Below are 18,072 nucleotides of genomic sequence, written 5' to 3'. Positions count from 1 at the left end.
GAGGAGCTGTTGGCAGGACTTTTCAGGGAGGTGAAGGGGAGAGAAAGAGCCGAGAAGGGAGACAGAGCTCTGCCCACAAGCAGATTTCTTTAAAAAAAATAGCGTTTCAGCTGGTGTGTTTGTCTTATATAGACAAATCCAATGAGGATAAGTCTATCTGTGGCTGCTAGTCACAATGACCACATTGTGCCTCCGCTGCTGTTGGAGGCGTTATGCTTCCAAATACCGGTCACTGGGGAACGCGAGCAGGGGAGGGCTAATGCTTTCGCGCCCCGCTTGGGGGCTTCCCGTTGGGGCATCCGATTGGCCAGTGGGAGAGTGTGACGTCCTTCCCTGGTTCTCCCTGTCAGGTTCCCACCTGCTTGTGGCTACTGCCTTTCACTAGGCACCACCAGGGATACCACCAGTCCGGACCGTCCTTTATATGGTTTCTCACTCCGCTCTAGCACAGATCTCACTAGATCCCCCTGCTAGGCAGCACCACCAGTCACGTCCTATAACCAATACTCCCAGAGACTTTGCCTGAGTCTCTCTCTAGCTGGTTACTTTTGTCACTGCGTGCTTATGCTGTTCCCAACCCCCTTGTATCTTTATAGATAACGCATACAACTCTGGGTTGCTTTGGATACTTGAATTGTTATTATTCCTCCCTTCACCGCTGCCACCATTAGATACTGTTTCTGTTCAGCCTTGGTAATTACCTTGCCCTCCCTTCTGGTATGTATATCCCCCAGCCAAGGATCAGGCCTTTGGTAAACCAAATAAGTATTTATTAAATATCAGAAATAACAAGATTAGTTTTAGCTCTTGGAGCTCTCCATGGTGCTGATACTGCTGGCCTCGAGCACAGCTGCTGTGAATGGATCTGAAATGGGCTTCGGCTGTGGCAGGGCTCTCGTGGCCCTTCAGCAGTTCTGGGACACCCAACTCCCAGCGGCCAGCATGGCCCATGGGCAGGAATGCTGGGAGCTGTGATCCACCAACATTTGGAAGGGGCACTGGTCCTCTCTAGCTTCTTACATTGGGACGAGGCAATGGCACTTCTTGTGCAGATAACCCTGCCCATTGCAAGACCACACCTACTTCTTTAACACCCCATTCAAAGTCACACTAGAAGAGAAGGCTGCTTTGCCTACCCCTTCTGCTAGGGATGTAAGAAGACATTGGTCTTCCACTGTACCCTTGCACTGTTTCCGTTCCGCTGCAGTCCATCTTCTGCCCCAAAGTAAGTTGTTCCTCCGCAGGGGCAGAATTACGTAAATGATGCTGTCACAACCTTATTTCCACCCTCTTCATTTCAATGCAAAGGAAACACAATGCAAATGGGGGCGGCGGCAGCAATGTAATCAATTATGTCTCGTTTGCAGAATGAAAGCGGCAAAAGCAGCGAATGCCAATCGTACACGCTGGATTGATTTCTGTTCCGGACCTGGAACGATTAAGCGAATGTCGGCAATTTCTACTTCCGTTTCTGTCTACTCGATCCTTCTTAAAACTGGAGATGCCAGGGATTTAACGTGGGACCCTGCACTAACCTCTGCCCTGGAGGGAGCTGAGTGCTTTACATTTCAACCCCCCCCCCAAAAAAAACCCTGGTGCTCCAACCCATACCAGTGGATGCACTGAGGCACCATTTAAATTTCCCACAATGCCGCTGGGCAATGCCACTTCCCCCCTCAAACTCATTTCATGGATTTTTTCTTTTAAGAATTAACCACAAGCCTTGTGTCGTTGGAGATAACACCCCCCTGCCCCCCCCAAAGTGCTCAAAACTTCATTATTACGATTATTTCTTGAGTTAACAGCTTACGGCTGTCTTCCCACACGACAAGCTTATCAGCTCGCTGTCACCGATAATTCAAAGCCGACCTGTGTAATCTTGCTCGGCCCAACCACTGGAAAGTGGACAAGCCCTGAAGCTTTTGGGGAGGCGATGGGGAAATAGTGGCAGATTCTGGCATAACGCCACCCCCCCAAAAAAGCTGTTTTTTTAAAAAAAAAAAGACACCATCAAAGCATCTAGAACCATTGACGTTTTAGGATGGGGTGGGAAAAGGATTAAGGGACCTGGAATTGGATTAAGCCATTAGCATGGGCAGAGGAATCCGTATGTAAGCGTCTTGTGGCTCTCTGTAGGTCGGCAAGGCATTGGCTAGGAGCTATGGAGGTGGACCGATGGTGTGTTTGGAGGGGGCTAGAATTATCTGGTTATTTAGAGAGCACCGCCAATGTGCCGGATGCTTTACAAGGGACAAGAGGGCAGGTCCCTGTCCCAAGAAGCTTACAAACAAAAATTTGACACGGGGATGGGTGGTGGTCGCATAATGGGAGGAGGCAGGCAGGCAGGGTGAAAACAGGGAAGCAATATGTGGACTATCAGATGAATTTGGCTAGTGGCCAGTAAAACACACCAAAGGGACTTAGGAAGCTGCCTTATATCAAGTCAGCCCCACGGTCCATCTAGCTCAGCATTGCCTACACTGACTGGCAGCGGCTCTCAGGAGTTTCAGGCTTGGGACATTCCCAGCCCTACTTGGAGATGCCATTGGGGATCAAACCTGGGACCCAGTTGCTCTACCACTGTGCTACAGCTCTTCCCCTAAAAACAAAGCAAGGCGCCAGTCCTCATGGTTCTGAAAAAAAGGTCACTTTAAACCAGAACCTAGGAAGCTGCCTTATACCAGCTCAGACCGTTGATATATCACGGGCTGGCAGCAGCTCTCCAGGGTATCAGATGGGGGGGGGCTTCCCCAGCCCTGCCTGGAGATGCCTGACCCTGGAACGTTGTAAATGCAAGACAGACGCTCTAACACTGAGATACAGCCTTCCCTCATTAAAAAAAAAAAGCATGACGCACAATGTTACTAAGAGCCCATCTTATTGAAAAGGCAGGTTATTTTGGGAATCTGTAAAAAGAACACAGCAGAAGTATTTCCTGAGGATCACCAGGGCGCCTGCCACTTTCCTCCCTCTGACGGCTGAAATCCTCAATGAGACTGGTGACCGCTGCTCATCCCTCCGCAGCCAGCTAGAGAATTTGCAAAGCAGAGGTCTTTGCTACTTGCACAGTCCTCCCAAACTCCACTCCCCAGCACATTTTGACTCTGTCTTCGCTCAAATGTGGGTGGCTAGAAAAAAGAGAAATCTCACCGACGGAGAGAGAGAGTCTTGCTAGGTTTTAAAAAGCTCTCTGGAGAGGAGTTGGGAGTTTTCCCCCTCAGTGGCCATTCTCAAGTCTCAAGCTACAAAATGCTTAAGTTCCATTTTCTAGCACTGGTGCAAAGGAGGCAAACTAGGATGTTAGGAACGGGGGAGACATTTGATTCTGTTTCCATTTGAATGATAAACTACCTAACGGGCACTTCCCGAACCAAGATGCAGAGCGAAACACAGTCGTCTTTCGAAATGCACCCTTTGCCAAATTTTGTGATGCTGTTCTCCAGCAAAGCAAACATGTGCAAACAAGGAAAGGCATGCATTGGAGTAACTTGTGTGTCTAAAAATACATATATTTCCAAAAGTAACATACAAAAATGCGTTCTATTCGGGGAAATTGCTTTGCGTGCATACAAGAAATAAGTCTATGGAGAGAAATCTGCCTGAAATGCTGATGCGTTTTCACGAGGACTTTTTTTCTTAATTGCAAAATTAAATCACAGACGGATGTGGAAGTTAGAAGAACTGACTGGAAAAAATGAAAAACTAAAGAGGAATCGAAATAGATTCGCCCGTCCCTACTCTGAAGCTTCCCCAATGCTGTGGTGCTTGTGTTAGAGAAAATTCTTTCAGCTGGCAATTAAATAAAACTAATGATCTTGGGGGGGGGGCGCAGGGAAAACAGAGAAAATCTGAGCAGCAGGTAAACAGACTATGGGGTTGCAAGCCGTATCGACAAAAGAGAATTTACTGTGCATGTACAATCAAATGGATGAGTTCCTTTAAGGCTTTTCTCCTGTGCCCCAGTAAGGACCAAATACCACGGTCCAGCAATCGCTTCTGCACCACATCTTTTTATTTTGGCTTGCCGTGGATTAATCGTCACTTGAAGTGCAGAGACAACAATAACCATCGGAAGTCAAGTTGGATTCAGGCCGCAAGGATCTTCTCAATTCCCGACGCCACCAGTCCATCCACCCCCCGCCCCCAACCTGCGGCCTTGTTGATAAAGAGCCTGTCTGCCTGAACAGCCAAAGCAACCAAAATGTCACTGTACTCTCTTCCATACTATTGCATGGAGAATGTTCATATTCTCAGCAAAACAAGGAGATGCAGATCTAAGTTTCCAGTCCACAGTATTCCACAGACAATGTTCACATTCTCAGGAAGCAAGGAGAGATAGGGGCCTAGGTTTACAGCTCACATGAACAAAACATTAAATAAAAAAAAAAAGAAGGAAAGTATCAGTAGCAGGGGGACATTAAACACAGGAAACACAGAGCATTAAAATTGTTCAAACAACAAGGAAACAGGGACAGCTATTTCTTTGGATATTTACATACATAAACAACTGCTGAAAAAACCTGAAATCATTAAATCAGGATCTGGGAACCTCAGACCCAGAAGCTGAATGCGGCCCTCAAGATCTCTCTGTCTGGCCTTCAGAACTCCCCCTAGGCTGCACCCTTTACTGGCCTTGTTTCACACCCTCCTTGAGTGGTTGTTGTTGTTGGCCTGGCTCGAAATGTGTCCTTGAACTCTGATAATGCCCTTCGCTTGCCTGGATGGAAGAGGTGCGTGAGTGTGTGTAGAGACCAGCCTACTGGACAAAAGTAACATTTGCACTCTTTGCTCCACCTACTTTTGCCTCTGGCCCCACCCACCACTAGGATGTGGCCCCTGGAAGCCTGCCAATGAGCCAATATGGCCCTCAGGCTGGAAAAGGTTCCCCCCCAAGCCCTACTATACATGGCTGATCCAGTGAAATTTGTTGGGTTCCAAGTTCCAAAATGGGAGGGGGGGTCAAAATGACACAAAGGCATTGTACAAAGGAAGGTTTCTAGATGGACTCACTTACCTGCTGCTGTCTGAATGTAGCCAGCCAGGGTGCAGACCCGTCTCTCGCATGGACCGCTTGGGAGAAAGATCACGATGACTGCCAGGAGGGAGCTGAAGGCCAGGAGAGCACAGCCCCCAGAACAGAGCACAGCACTCGTCTGAATTAAAAAAAAAAAGACACGTAAGCATTTGGTTAGTGTGTGTCGGTCCTTCATCTTTTCACTTCAGGCCAAGATGTACGATTTATTATTACACTTCTAAAAAGTAAAAGAGGTGGTAGGAGGAGAATCCCACTAGGGATGCACAAGAATTTCAGTTCAGGTCGCATTTCAAGCCAATTTCATCAAATTCACACTTTCAGAAGCAATAGGAGAACCGAAACACAACTATCCTTTGAAATTTGTTGTGTGATGCAGTTAGCCAACCAAGCCATGTTTACCAAAAACGCACATGTGAGGGGACAGTGTGCACAAAGCAAATATATTTGTGAAAACATTATATGCACCAAAATGGTGGAGAATTTTCATGAGGATTATAAAAAAAAATCACAAACTGAATTTAAGATTGGCGATATGAGGAACTACGAGAACCGACACTGACAGGTCCTTCCACCCCCACGCCAAACCCACGCCATTAAAAATCCCAACCAAAGAGATCCTTATCGTAGCCACCGCTTCCAACAGCAAAGTTCAGTGGCTGCGTGCCGATCACTTTGGTAGCGAGACAGAACCACCGAAACAACAACAAAACCATTTCTCACCCTCCACAGCTGCACAGAACTAGATTTGCTTGCAAAGGATTCCTGCCGAGGACCCCCCACCAAGTGTGTTCCCAGGATCTAAAGGTTTGCTATATATGTCAGTCGTGGGGAAGGGGAAAGATAAGGAAATTAGGGAGGGAGGGAAGGAACAGATCGCTTGAGCGCTTTGTAGCTATAGAATCTTAGGTGGAGAGAAGATATCTTGGGGTGGGAGTGAGGCAGAACACATGCCATGAGGTTAGATCCTCCTCAGGGCCTAAACCTGCACCACCCTGCAGGCATACCAGCCACTGAACTGCACTCTTTCTGCAAAAAGGAGACTGTTGGCCCAAAATATTTTTTTTCTGATCCAATACACAACTGCAGATGGGTCATACTGCCCTGTAATCCAGGGGCGGGGGAACTTTTCTAGCCTGAGGGCCACATTCCTTTCTGGGCAACCTTCTGGGGGCCACGTGCCAATGGTGGGCGGGGCCAGAGCCGCAGCAACCAGTGTCAATGTTACCACTGTGCAGTAGGCTAGTTTCTACAGACACTCCTCCGTCCTCCATCCAGAAGAACAAGAAGCATCAGATGCATTCAGGCCAGGCAAAAACACCCGAGGTGCAAAGCAAGGGCCAAAGACGGGGGCATGGCCTGCAAATAGGGTGTGTGTGGCCTGGGGAGAGTTTCAAAGGCCAGACAGAAAGGCTCAATGTTTCTCATCCCCCCTTTAATCCAACGCTGTCAGTGTTGTTCTTACACACACAAAAAGGATCAGTAAACACTTATTTGTTTCACAGGAAGCAGAACGCAGGGCAGATCAGGCCCATTTTGCTCTCTACGTGCCAGTGGGGAAACACACCCACAGACCCCGTCCCTCTTGTGTTCTGCTGCTTAAGCCTGCTGTTAAATCTATTGCCTGCGATTCACCTGTCCCTCGATCCCAGGAGCGATCATGATGCCGGTGGCTGGGCGATAATAGCAACGGTATTACATGCATGGCGGGATTAGGGATTGAACAAAAGTGCCATCAAATGCCGCTGAAGCGCCTCGCCGCCTCTGCTGATAGATTAAATGGAACCAGTTATCAGCCTCGGCAGCCACCGCTGAACGCTTCTTAATTAAAAACACACCCTTCGCAGAAGGCGCCCTGCCACTGACGAACAGGGACCAGCCGCTCGGGGAGGACAGAAACAGGCACCTGTATACACCTTGCCAAAATAGTTGTCTAAAAGTTCTCATTGTTTTATTGGAAAGCTATCGCAAAGAAGATGGAGCAGGCTAGCTCTACGGGGCAGTACTAAGAACCAGTGGACAAAAACGGCAGGGAAGGAGATTTCGGCTAAACTTTAGGAAGAACTTCCTGATGGGAAGAGCTGCTCAACACAGGAAGAGCCTGCCTCTGGAAGTTGGTGAGCTGTCTTCTTCACTGGAGATCTTAATTCAGAGGCTGGAAAATCATCTCTCAGGGATGTTGTTGTTGCATCCTGCATTGCACATCCTGGACTGGAGGAGAGATAGGATAGCACTCTTCAAGTACATGAAAGGTTGCCACACAGAGGCCAGGATCTCTTCTCGATCATCCCAGTGTGCAGGGCACAGAATAATGAGCTCAAGTTACAGGAAGCCAGATTTTGGCTGCACATCAGAAAAAACTTCCTAATTGTTAGAGCAGTACAACCATGGAACCAATGACCCAGGGAGGCGGTGGGCTCTCCAACCTGGAGCATTCAAGAGGCAGCTGGGCAGCCACCTATTGGGTATGCTTAAGTTGGATTCCTACATTGAGCAGAGGGTTGGACTGGATGGCCTGATAGGCTCCCTCCAACTCTACTATTCAATGATTCTATGACTGAGAAGAGGGACCTGGGAGGAAGGGCTGCCCGTAGCTCAGTGGCAGAGCATCCACTTTGCATGTGGAGGGTCCCAGGTTCAATCCCCAGCAACATCCAGGCTCCTGAAGAACTGCTGCTAATACTAAGCTAGATGAACCAGTGATTTGACTCAATATAAGGCTCCTTCCTCTTCCTGTTCCCAAGAGGGGCGATCACCTTCTTGCCCTGCTTGTTGTCTTCCCCGAGTAATCCGACTGGCCAACTGAGAGAGTCAGAATGCTGGACTAGATAGACCTTTGGTCTGATCTGGCAAGATGCTGGGACTGGGTTAAACTGGTAAGGGTCAGGGCCCTGGTGGTGACACTAGCCACCGGGAGCCATGTGAAAGGCAAGTCTCTAGATCAGGGACAGCCAACATGGTACCCACCGGATGTTGTTGGACTCCCAGTTCCCATCATTCCTGAGCACTGGCCATGCTGGCTGGGGCTGATGGGAGTTGGGAGTCCAGCAACACTTGGAGGGCACCATCCTGGTTACCCCTGCTCTAAATATATATTTTAGGAGAGGGGAAGAGCAGAGATTCTGGAAGATCCCTGAACACCAAACCCAGTCCATCAGCCAAATGCAATAAATTCAACTGTCATTGCAGTGGAAGCCAGTAGTCCCAGTGTGTTTGCTCCCAAGAAAGACACACAGCTTCTTGTTTCTTTGCTCCTCAGAATTCTGTCTACACGTGCTTCATCCAAGCATTAAGCTTGAGAAGATCCCTAATCAGTATTCACCTTCCCCCTCCCTTCCAACCGACAGCAAAATAATATTTCGTGTTATTTGGAGATTCCATTTGGTATTCAGCTCTGGGATTCCTTGTCCCCAACACCATCCTTCTTCCCCGCTGCTACCTGGGCTCATGAAATAAAATTAATCTTGCTCCCTTCTGCACCTGCACCACCCACCCTGCATTTCCAAAGGCTCCTTTGCCAAACCCAATTTAGCGCTAGATTAGCTCCCATTAAGGGACGACTGACCTGGCGCCAGGCAGCCAGGCAACACATTACTGCGGCAGACTACCTCCAGTGTTGAAGGCGCTATGCCTCCAAAGACCAGCTGAGGATGAAATTACACGTGCGAGAGGGCTGTTGCTTTCACACCCCACTTGCGAGCTTCCTGTCGGGGCATTTGATTGGCCATTGCGATAACAGGATGCTGGACTAGATGGCCCCCCCTTTCGACCTGATCCAGCTGGGCTCATCTGATGGTCCTGTTTGAAGCAAGCGGCTCACTTATTTATCTTATTGATAAATGTATTTGGATACCACTATTTCATTTTTTAAAAAAATCAAAGCAAATTACAACAGATAAAAACCATGCAATAATAATAAAAAAAAGTACTGCCTTCAAGTCGATTCCGACTTATGGCGACCCTATGAATAGGGTTTTCATGAGGCTGAGACTGGCCCAAGGTCACCCAGTGAGTTTCATGGCTGTGTGGGGATTCGAACTCTGGTCTCTCATGTCATAGTCCAACACCTTAACCACAACAGATAAAAACTGTGCAATAAATACCATGACAAATACTGTAAAAACAAAGGTCAGCTTTTGCAAAGAGGCATCTTCTTAGCTGCCTGCCTAAGTCTGGCAGAACAGAAAGGTTTTCAGCAGGCTTTTAAAGGTTAAAACAGAAGGCGCCTGCTGAATCTCTGTTGGCAAAGCGTTCCAGAGAACCGGGCCGACGACACTGAAGGCTCAACTCCTTGTTGGTGTTAAATGAACCTCGCCAACTCGGGGGATGACCAAAGATGGTCTCTGGGATATTAAGGGTCCAGGAGTCCCTGAGATACCTGGCCCTAAGTTGTTCAGGGCTTTGTAAACTAATACAAGGACCTTGAACCTGGCTCGGTAGTGGACAGGCAGCCAGCGCAGGTGTTTTAAGGGCGGTGTCACTGGACAGCCACGTGTTCCCATCAGCAATCTGGCAGCTGCATTTTGCACCAGCTGCAGTTCCTACTTGGAGCTCTCCACGGTGCTGATGCCACTTGCCTCACGGACACCTGCTCTGGATGGATCTGCAACCGATGGGAGTGATGGGGATCCCAGGGCAGTGGGGAACCCAGGGCCCTCTAGAGCAGTTGCTGCTGGACTACAACACCCATCAGCCCCAGCTAGCATGACCAATGGCCAGGCGTTATGGGAACTGCAGTCCAGCAACACCTGGGGACCCAAAGGCCCTCCGTTGCATTAGATATACAACACGACAGACGTTTATCACATTATGCACGGTGTAGAGAAAGTGGATAGTTTTTCTCCCTCTCACACAATACTAGAACTTAGGGAGATCCAATGAAGGAGAACACTAGAAGGTTCAGGGTAGGCAGAAGAAAAGAGTCCTTCCCACGGCTGCGCTTTGGAAGTCGCTTTTGCGAGAGGCGGCGGCAGCCACCAACTTGGAGGGCTTTAAAAGGGGATTAGACACATTCACGGAGGAGAAGGCTCTCGGTGGCTACTAGCCACGATGGCTATGTTCTCCCTCCACTGTCAGAGGCAGAATACCACTTGCTGGGAATCGCAAGTGGGGATACATGCTGTTGCGCTCCGGTCCTGCATTTGGGGCTCCCTCCTGGGGTACCTGGTTAGCCACTGGGAGAACAGGATGTTGGACTCGATGGGCCACTGGCCTGATCCGGCAGGGCTCTTATAGGGTGGACCCAAACCCAAATGCACTTTCCCATTGAAAACCAGCCCTCCCAGCTGATCAAAGCCCGCTTCCCTGCCCCAACTTAAAAATGCATTTTCATAGTTCCCCCACCCAATCCCTGAAGCGAGCAGCCTCGCAACAATAAGACCTTACTTTTTCTAGTCTACATAATTATTCATGGGTGCAGAAGTAAACCCCCTCTCCCTCCCCCCACACACGGAGTCTCAACACGCACGGCGGCCTGCATGCTATTAATCGTCAGGGGGCTGTGCATTTCCAATGATAATTTCATTTCTGATCTGCCATCTTGATGTATTATTTACTGGAGCCGAGCAAAGGATTATTCCCCTACCCACCCCCGCCTGTTCCCCCGTCGCCATCAGCAGCACTTGGGATGCTTCAGAGTCTCCCCGCGGGGGAGCGGAGCGTCCGTTTGAAGTGGAGGAGGGGCAGCGAAGAGGAAAACTGAACTCCTCCGGTTGAGGACGCTGAAGCCGACAGCAGCAATTGCACTTGCGCCCGGAAACAGAGAATCTTCTTGGCATGAAGAAGGCCCCAGGTTTAGTCGCTGGGAGCATCCCCAAGTGGGGCTGGGAAAGGCTCCCTGCCTGAAATCCTGGAGAGCAGCTGCTGCCACCAGTCAGTGCAGATAATACTGCACTAGATGGGCCAAGGGTCTGAGTCGGTATAAAGGCGGCTTCCTGTATTCGGAAACTGCTCTTGACTGACTGCTCCTTTGTTAAAAGGATCTAGCTGAGAGATCTGGCCCTCCGGATGTTGCTGGCCTGCTGCTCCCATCATCAGTGACTCTTGGCCATACTGGCTGGGACTGATGGGAATTGGAAGTTCAACAGTGTCTGGAGGGCTGCAGGTTCTCCATCCCTGACCTGGCAGGTGAAAGAGGGGGAAATAACCTTTGCCTGCCAGCCAGAGTGGGCAACAGGCTAACCAAACAAGCAAGCACAGGAACTCTGGCAGATCAGATCAACAGCCTCTTTCATCCAATTCCACCCAAAACACTACCAGGAACATCAAAACCCCACAAGGCACAAAGGAAACAGCCCACCTCATTGCACACCCCCAGCAACCCAGTCTCCATAGGTACACTACCTCTGGATATGGAGGTTCTAGTAAGTGATTGTGGCAAAAAGCCATCTTAGATTGACAAATTCACGGTCAACAGTATCTCCTTTTATAGGTTCACAGAGCAAGCAAGGATTGCTCACATCCTCTGCCAGCAATCAACAGAACTTGTGCAATGTACTGGAGATATAAAGCCAGGCGCTGTCCACCACCCAAGAGAGAATATTTCCCAACATGCTAGAATCAAAACGGCTTTTTCCAAAACACACACAAGCGCAAGACTCATCAGCGGGGGGGAGAGAGCCAGGTTTCTATAAAAGACACTCAGCGAAGCACTGCCAGAGTGCCATCTATGGATCTGTGTGGTTCTTACTGTTAAAAATCATTAATGAGAAAGGTGTACCGAGGAGGCATTCTGAAGAGCAAAATGTCTGCTAGGTATGGAGAGGAAATCCCTGGAAAAGAAGGAGTGCGTCAGGGCTTGCGTGCCAGCCAGTCACAGAGACAAGAGGCAGCCAATCTGTCCGTGACCTGCCCAGCTGTGGACCTTGTAGGAATGCAGGAAGTTTTAAAAAATGCACTGCTTCTCTAAAACAGGAAAAGTAAAGTACTATTATCAGCTGCTAGAACAATAAAGAAACCCAACACACACACAGCCGTCTCTTGACCTTTCGGGAAGTCTAAAGTCTGCCTTGTTCTTTACCACAAGAGAGAGGGAGGGAATTTTGGGAGCAAAAACCAAACAAAACCCAGGAAATGGATGGAAGGAGAGGTAGCCAAAAATAGTTTCGTGGGAAAGGATGAGCCAGGAGGGAGAGGGGGAAGAGGTGACGGCACAAGCACACAACTCTGCCTGATCCGTGTGCGACAATTCCAGCGCCTGCTGGTTTTGGGGGGAGGGGAGTCGTCATCATGCAATTTCATGCACGTCTTCAAAGCTTTTAAAAAAATGTTTTTAAAGATGTTGTGTTTTAATGTACTTTATAGTCTGTTTTTATGATGTTTTCAAGTGTTTTCAGTGCTTTTGTTTGCCGCCCTGGGCTCCTGCTGGGAGGAAGGGCGGGATATAAATCAAATAAGAAATAAATAAATAAATTTCAGCTACTAGATGGAACAGTGATAGGGAATATTTTCCAGTCTGGGGGCCACATTCCCTTCTGGGGACCCTTCAGAGGGCCACATGCCAGAGGTGGGCAGGGCCAATTTTACACTTTTACAGTAGGCTAGTTTCTTGTAGGGAAGGGATCCTCTGGCGGTGCCACTTTGAACGCATTCCATCCACCTAACAGGCAGTATCTTTTCGAATAAATTATTTGTCCGCTAGCCATGGCTTTTACTGGTCCAGGTTTTTTCCCCGCCCCCAAAACATCAATATTAATATTGATATTTTGAAAGGAAAGTGTTTTTGCATCCTCCTCCTCCAGTATTATAGGCTTGGCTTGCTTGCTCCCCACTTGGAGCTTGGATTATTTGAGTGGAGGGGGGTGGCAGAGAGAGAGAGAAAAAAAAGAGAGAGCTGTACTGCTGTGCTGTGCGTGAAATCAATAAAAGAACAATATATTCAAGAGAACGTTCAAGGGGGAAGTCTCCAGTGTAGGGGGAAAGCCACTGAAGTTTGGAGCAAACAGGATTGCTCTGCAAAGATGGAGAATATGCGGACACCATTCAAAAATCCAAATTCAGCTGAATTCTCACCCATCCTTAGTTTCTAGACAAGCTCATGCACCCCGCTCTGTCCTTTACCCAGACCAGCAAGAGGCATTATCAGGAGTTCAAGGACCCATTCCAAGTAGGCAAAAACACTCAAGGAGAGTGTCAGTGAGGGGTGTGGCCTGGATCATCCCCTCCTACACAGAAACCAGTATGCCATGCTTCCCAGGCAGACATTTTGAGACTGGCGCCCACGGCACTTTCTCAAAATTCCAAATGCACCCACTGGTCCCAAAAGGCTGCCTACCCCAGGCTGCTCTATCACCCAGCCATCAAGCAGCTATCCAGTAAGAATGACTGCGGACATGGCCTTCAGAAGCATTGGCTGTGCAGGTTTTAATTTAATTGTGAATTAAATGATTTAAAGATTATTCTGCACATGGCTCTCAAATTTTGTTTTTGCTTTTTAAAAAACAAAGAACATCTGAAGTGCACCCACCCACCAAAATATAATACAGAGATTTATATGGCTCCGTCATTAATCAGAATTTATTGGGCCATGTAAAGGCATATTTATAGACCCGCCGAGGGGCTCTTAATTTGTTTAGGGATAAACAATTAATCACCCCCAGGAGTGGGATGCGGGGGAGGAAGCAGGAGACAGGGAGATTTTATGGCCTTTCGTTGTCAGGGAAATAATTCAAAAAATAGGTTCTGCGTGTAGGATCGGAAGGGATCAATAGCGACCAGGAGAGAGAGAGTGAAATAGCAGAAAGCATATATCTAGTTAAGCAGCAGCAGAAACCAGGAGCTCATACCACAGGGAGGGGCCCTCTTGTGTCCGGAGGGGGGGCTGGGGGAGAGAAGAGGGTCACAAATACCTGGATTCTTGATACTTTACTGCTGAACTCTCAAAACTTGAAAGATCGCAGGTTTAAAAAACCTGGCTATGAGCTACAAGCCCAACTCCTTCCCAGCCACAGACTGAGCTGCTGTGATGTCATGGCATGCTCACAAAAGCCCTTATGGTTCATGTTAGTTCAGCAGGAAAGCAAGTAGGATTGGAGGCAGGCATTAGGGCCAACTGGGGCATGGGAGAGAAGGCAGAGAATACTTCTGCTGAATTTCTCTTTCAATATCCCCTCACTTCACTCCATGGATCCTCATGCAACACACATGGATCCTCATGCAACACACATGGATCCTCATGCAACAACAGCAGAGGGAATGCTGTAAGTTCACCCACCGAGTAGATCAGGGATGAGGGGACATCTGTGGCACTCCACATGTTGTTGGACTCCAACCCCCCTCAATTAGCATGACCAATGGTCAGGGAGGAGGATGGGAGTTGTAGTCCAGCAAACTCTGGGAGGGCTGCCCGTTACCAGCCCTGAAACAAGATGGTTAGAATTTGGTCTGCAAGCAGAGTAAAACAAAAGGCTTAGGAGGAGAATTGCCAGAGTTCAAAAACTTGAAGAAATGCGAGCTTGGGGCCAAAAGAAAGTTGGAAGGGCACTCAGGTGGTCATCCAAACCAACCCCCAAATGGCCTATCCCTGAAAGGTGCCTGTCTGCCCTTCTCTTAAAAGGCCTCACGTTTTGAGCACATAGTTACAGCAAAATGCAATTGCACTGAACTCTGCACGTGCTCAAGAATACTCTTTTTTCAATTACAGGATGTCACGGAGCAGTGCAGTCCCACTGGACTCTGCACATGGTCAGCAATACTCATTTCTCCAGAAACTTCTCACACACTCCAGGGACTGAGTAATCCAAACAGCGAGGATGCCTCTCTTAGTGCACTGCCTGCCTCTCCCCCAAGCTATTAATAGATTCCAGGCTGCAACTTTTTGCAGTCTGCCTGCCCCATCCACATCTCAGCACCCTTCCATTCAGGAGCTATCAACTCCAAGCTGCAGTGATGGGAATTTGACCAGACTTGACAGCATCAAGCAGCCAGTAAAGGCTGAAGACGACAATTCAGTTACTTTCCATAACGAATTAAAATCGAAGCAGGCCTGCAACGGGGGCGGGTAGGCAAAACAGAGGTAGGTTACAGGGAAAGCCACAGCGCAAACATATATAATCCACATTAAAATCAGAGGGGAGGGAGCACACGACAGAAGCACAAGGATCAAACAAAGCGAAACTTCTCAGCCGACAGACATTTACCTCTTTCCGTTTTTTGTTTTTAAATAATGCATTTATTTTTAACCAGAAGGCAGCGGTTCAGTGCTATGAACTGATCGGCTGAGCTGGTTCATAAGAGAGGAGAGGAATTTCAGAAGCGGCCTTATACCAGGTGAGAATATCAGTTGCCTGGCATGGAGAAAGTGGGTAGATGTTTCTCTTCCTCTCTCATAAAAACTGGGAGTCGGTGGGCCCATCCGACGAAGATGAACGCGGGGAAATTCAGGAGACAGACAAGAGGGAGGACTTCTTCACACGGCGCCTCGTTAACCTACAGCTTTCGCTCCCACAAGAGGCTACCAACTTGGATGGCTTTAAACCGGGAGCAGGCAAATTCATGGATGAGGACAAGGCTCTCAGTGGTTACTAGCTGCGATGGCTACGCTCTCCCCTCCGCTATCGGAGGCAGCATGCTCTTGAACAACAGTCGCTGTGGGCCGCCAGCGGGGGAAGGGCTCTTGCGCTCAGCTCCTGCTTGTGGGCTTCCCAGAACAGGACTAGATGGGCCGCTGCCCTGATCCAGCACGCAGGCTCCTCTGATGTCCGATCGAGCTGACTATTGCCTGCTCCGGCTCGCTTCAGTGTGAAGGCCGGAATAGCTTCCGGGAACGCAGAGGCTGCAGCCGTCCCTGTTTTAAGGATATAGACCGTGGCACCGTACTCAGCTGGAGGCCCTCAACTTGTCCTCCATCCTGCATTGCCCACATCCTGCGCACGGATTGCTCCTGGCCTGAACAGATCAAATGCCGAAATCAATTCAGATCAGACTTCGCCCCCTTATTTTGAAATATTAGCTGGCGACGGGCAGGAGGGAATGGCACTGACGGGTGTGGGCATGCATGCGCTACTTATGGCACGAGGATGAAGGGCCACATGAGAAAGCAGCCTCCGGCGCAAAGACAAAAATGTACCTCTGGCCCCGCCCACCACTGGCACGCGGCCCTCGGAAGGCTGCCCAGAAGAGAAGGCAGCCCTCGAGGCTGAAAAATGGACCCCCACCACTGGTGCTGCAGGCGACTGGGGAAAAGATGTCTGCCTGAGAGCCTGGAGAGCCGCTGCCAGTCTGAGCAGACAATATTAGGCTAGATGGTCACATCAGTCTAACTTGGCATAAAGCAGCCGACTGTGTTCCTGTAATAAATCCAATCCATTGGGGGGGGGAGGATTAGTGCTGTGCGCAGTCCCATCACAGCGCACCAGGAGTGTGCACGCAATATGATGGACGGCTGAGGAGGAGAGAGAAATGAAAAAGAGGCAAGCAAAGGCATTAGCACATCAATAGCGTAGCCTGCGACCCCCATCAAGGCAGGCAAAGAGGCTTAATGAAATTTTAATTAGGCAGCCACCTTGGGCGCCGTCATTTGCCAGATCAGAACCTCCCCCCCTACTGCTCCAAAGGGAGAGGGGTCTTTCCCCTCACAAACACCATAAAGGAAGGAGTCCTCATGAGAGGTGTCTGAGGTCCTGCATCCCAATCGGTCCGGTCTGATCAGCACCTAAGCAGCTGTGATCGACTCCCCCCCCCCAAAAAATAAACAAAAGAGACACATTGCTGTCTTTCTCAAAGTGCCCCAAATTCACCATGTGTGATGAACTGATGTGAATTACTGCAATATTAATTTGGGGAAAGGGCCGCAGCTCAGGGGCAGAGCGTCTGCTTTGCATGCAGAAGACCCCGGGTTCAAGGGCTGAGAATGACCCCCGCCTGAAACCCTGGGTAGCAGCTGCCAGTCAATGCAGACAGTGCTAAGCTAGATGGGCCATTGATCTGGACTCCCCCCCTTTTCAGGTCCCCCCCAATGATTTTTTTCTACTTCTGCACAACAATGAGCCACCTACTCATCACTGCCTCTGTATCTAGCGGTGATCAGGCCACAGAGTCAGAGGCTTCAGGGGGACCCAAACGGGAATCCAGGTCAGGGCTCATTGGTGACTCCTGGAGATAAGGAGACTGTCGCCCCTGAGGCTGTTGAACAGGGACTCCTGAAGAACCTCCCAGACCAGCAGGGCCTACATGGCCAGAGCCCGGACAATCATGGGCACCTTTCCCTGAGCGTGAGGAGCTAGATGTCTCCCACGGCACGTCGCCCGGCCAGCAGCGTGTTTCCATTCTCTGGATTGCTCATTTTCCCAATCTTAAATTTGGTTCTCCACATTTCTGCAGCAATTTATAAAATTATTTAGGGGGGGGGAAACCCTCATGAAAATCCTCCAGCAGTTTTCTCCTAATAAATGCATGTTTCAACTTGCACATATTTGCAAGCAATTTCTCCTAACATAAACACATTTTCATGTGTTATTTTCACCAATATGTTCGCTTTGCGCACCCTTTCCTTAGTCTGGAGATATGAAAGGCCTCAGTCAGCTCCCAACCTTTGTCGGAGCAAGTGGTTCCCTTGGAGCTGTCCATGGTCTGGCATCCTTCAACCAGCCTTGCCACCTTCTCTGTGCAATCCGGCATCAGACCTGAACAAGTCACTTACCTACACCCCCTCCAGGTCATAGATAGTCTTGTTTGGGGCTACAAAAGGAACGGCACGCACAACGGAATATTGGAAATGGAAGAGCCAATTGCTTCTGTTGGCCCTGCTGTGATAACCAATTGATGGGGCATGGGTCCTCGCATGCCCCAAAGTTTCAGGGAACTTAGGGACTGAAAAGCATACCACCCATTCAAGACCTGAAATACACAATCTGGAATATTATGCCAAACGTTTTTTTCCCCTGGTTGCATTGTGTAGGGTACAGGTGAGGAACCTGTTTCTTCCAGCTGAGCCCCATGCTGGGAAAGAGAGAAGTGTTTTAAAAATCCCTGCACACAGAAATGTAGCATGTCAGGATACTGTCGGGGACGGCCCAACAACATTGGGAAAACCACCGGTTTCC

The 18,072-nt window shown here is 49.1% G+C and overlaps 1 protein-coding gene across 1 annotated transcript in view; it reads right to left on the bottom strand.

Annotated features, from left to right (window-relative positions):
* LHFPL7 (LHFPL tetraspan subfamily member 7) overlaps window positions 1-18,072 on the bottom strand; it is a 90,825-nt gene that overhangs the window by 62,459 nt on the left and 10,294 nt on the right. Inside the window, exon 4 of the mRNA XM_061605513.1 lies at window positions 5,015-5,153. Within this exon, the coding sequence (XP_061461497.1) occupies window positions 5,015-5,153 (139 nt within the window). The remainder of the gene's footprint in view (window positions 1-5,014; window positions 5,154-18,072) is intronic.

The sequence above is a fragment of the Rhineura floridana genome, chromosome 21 (genome assembly GCF_030035675.1).
Source record: "Rhineura floridana isolate rRhiFlo1 chromosome 21, rRhiFlo1.hap2, whole genome shotgun sequence".
Taxonomy (NCBI): domain Eukaryota; kingdom Metazoa; phylum Chordata; class Lepidosauria; order Squamata; family Rhineuridae; genus Rhineura; species Rhineura floridana.
This window is presented reverse-complemented; position numbering and strand designations above follow the sequence as displayed.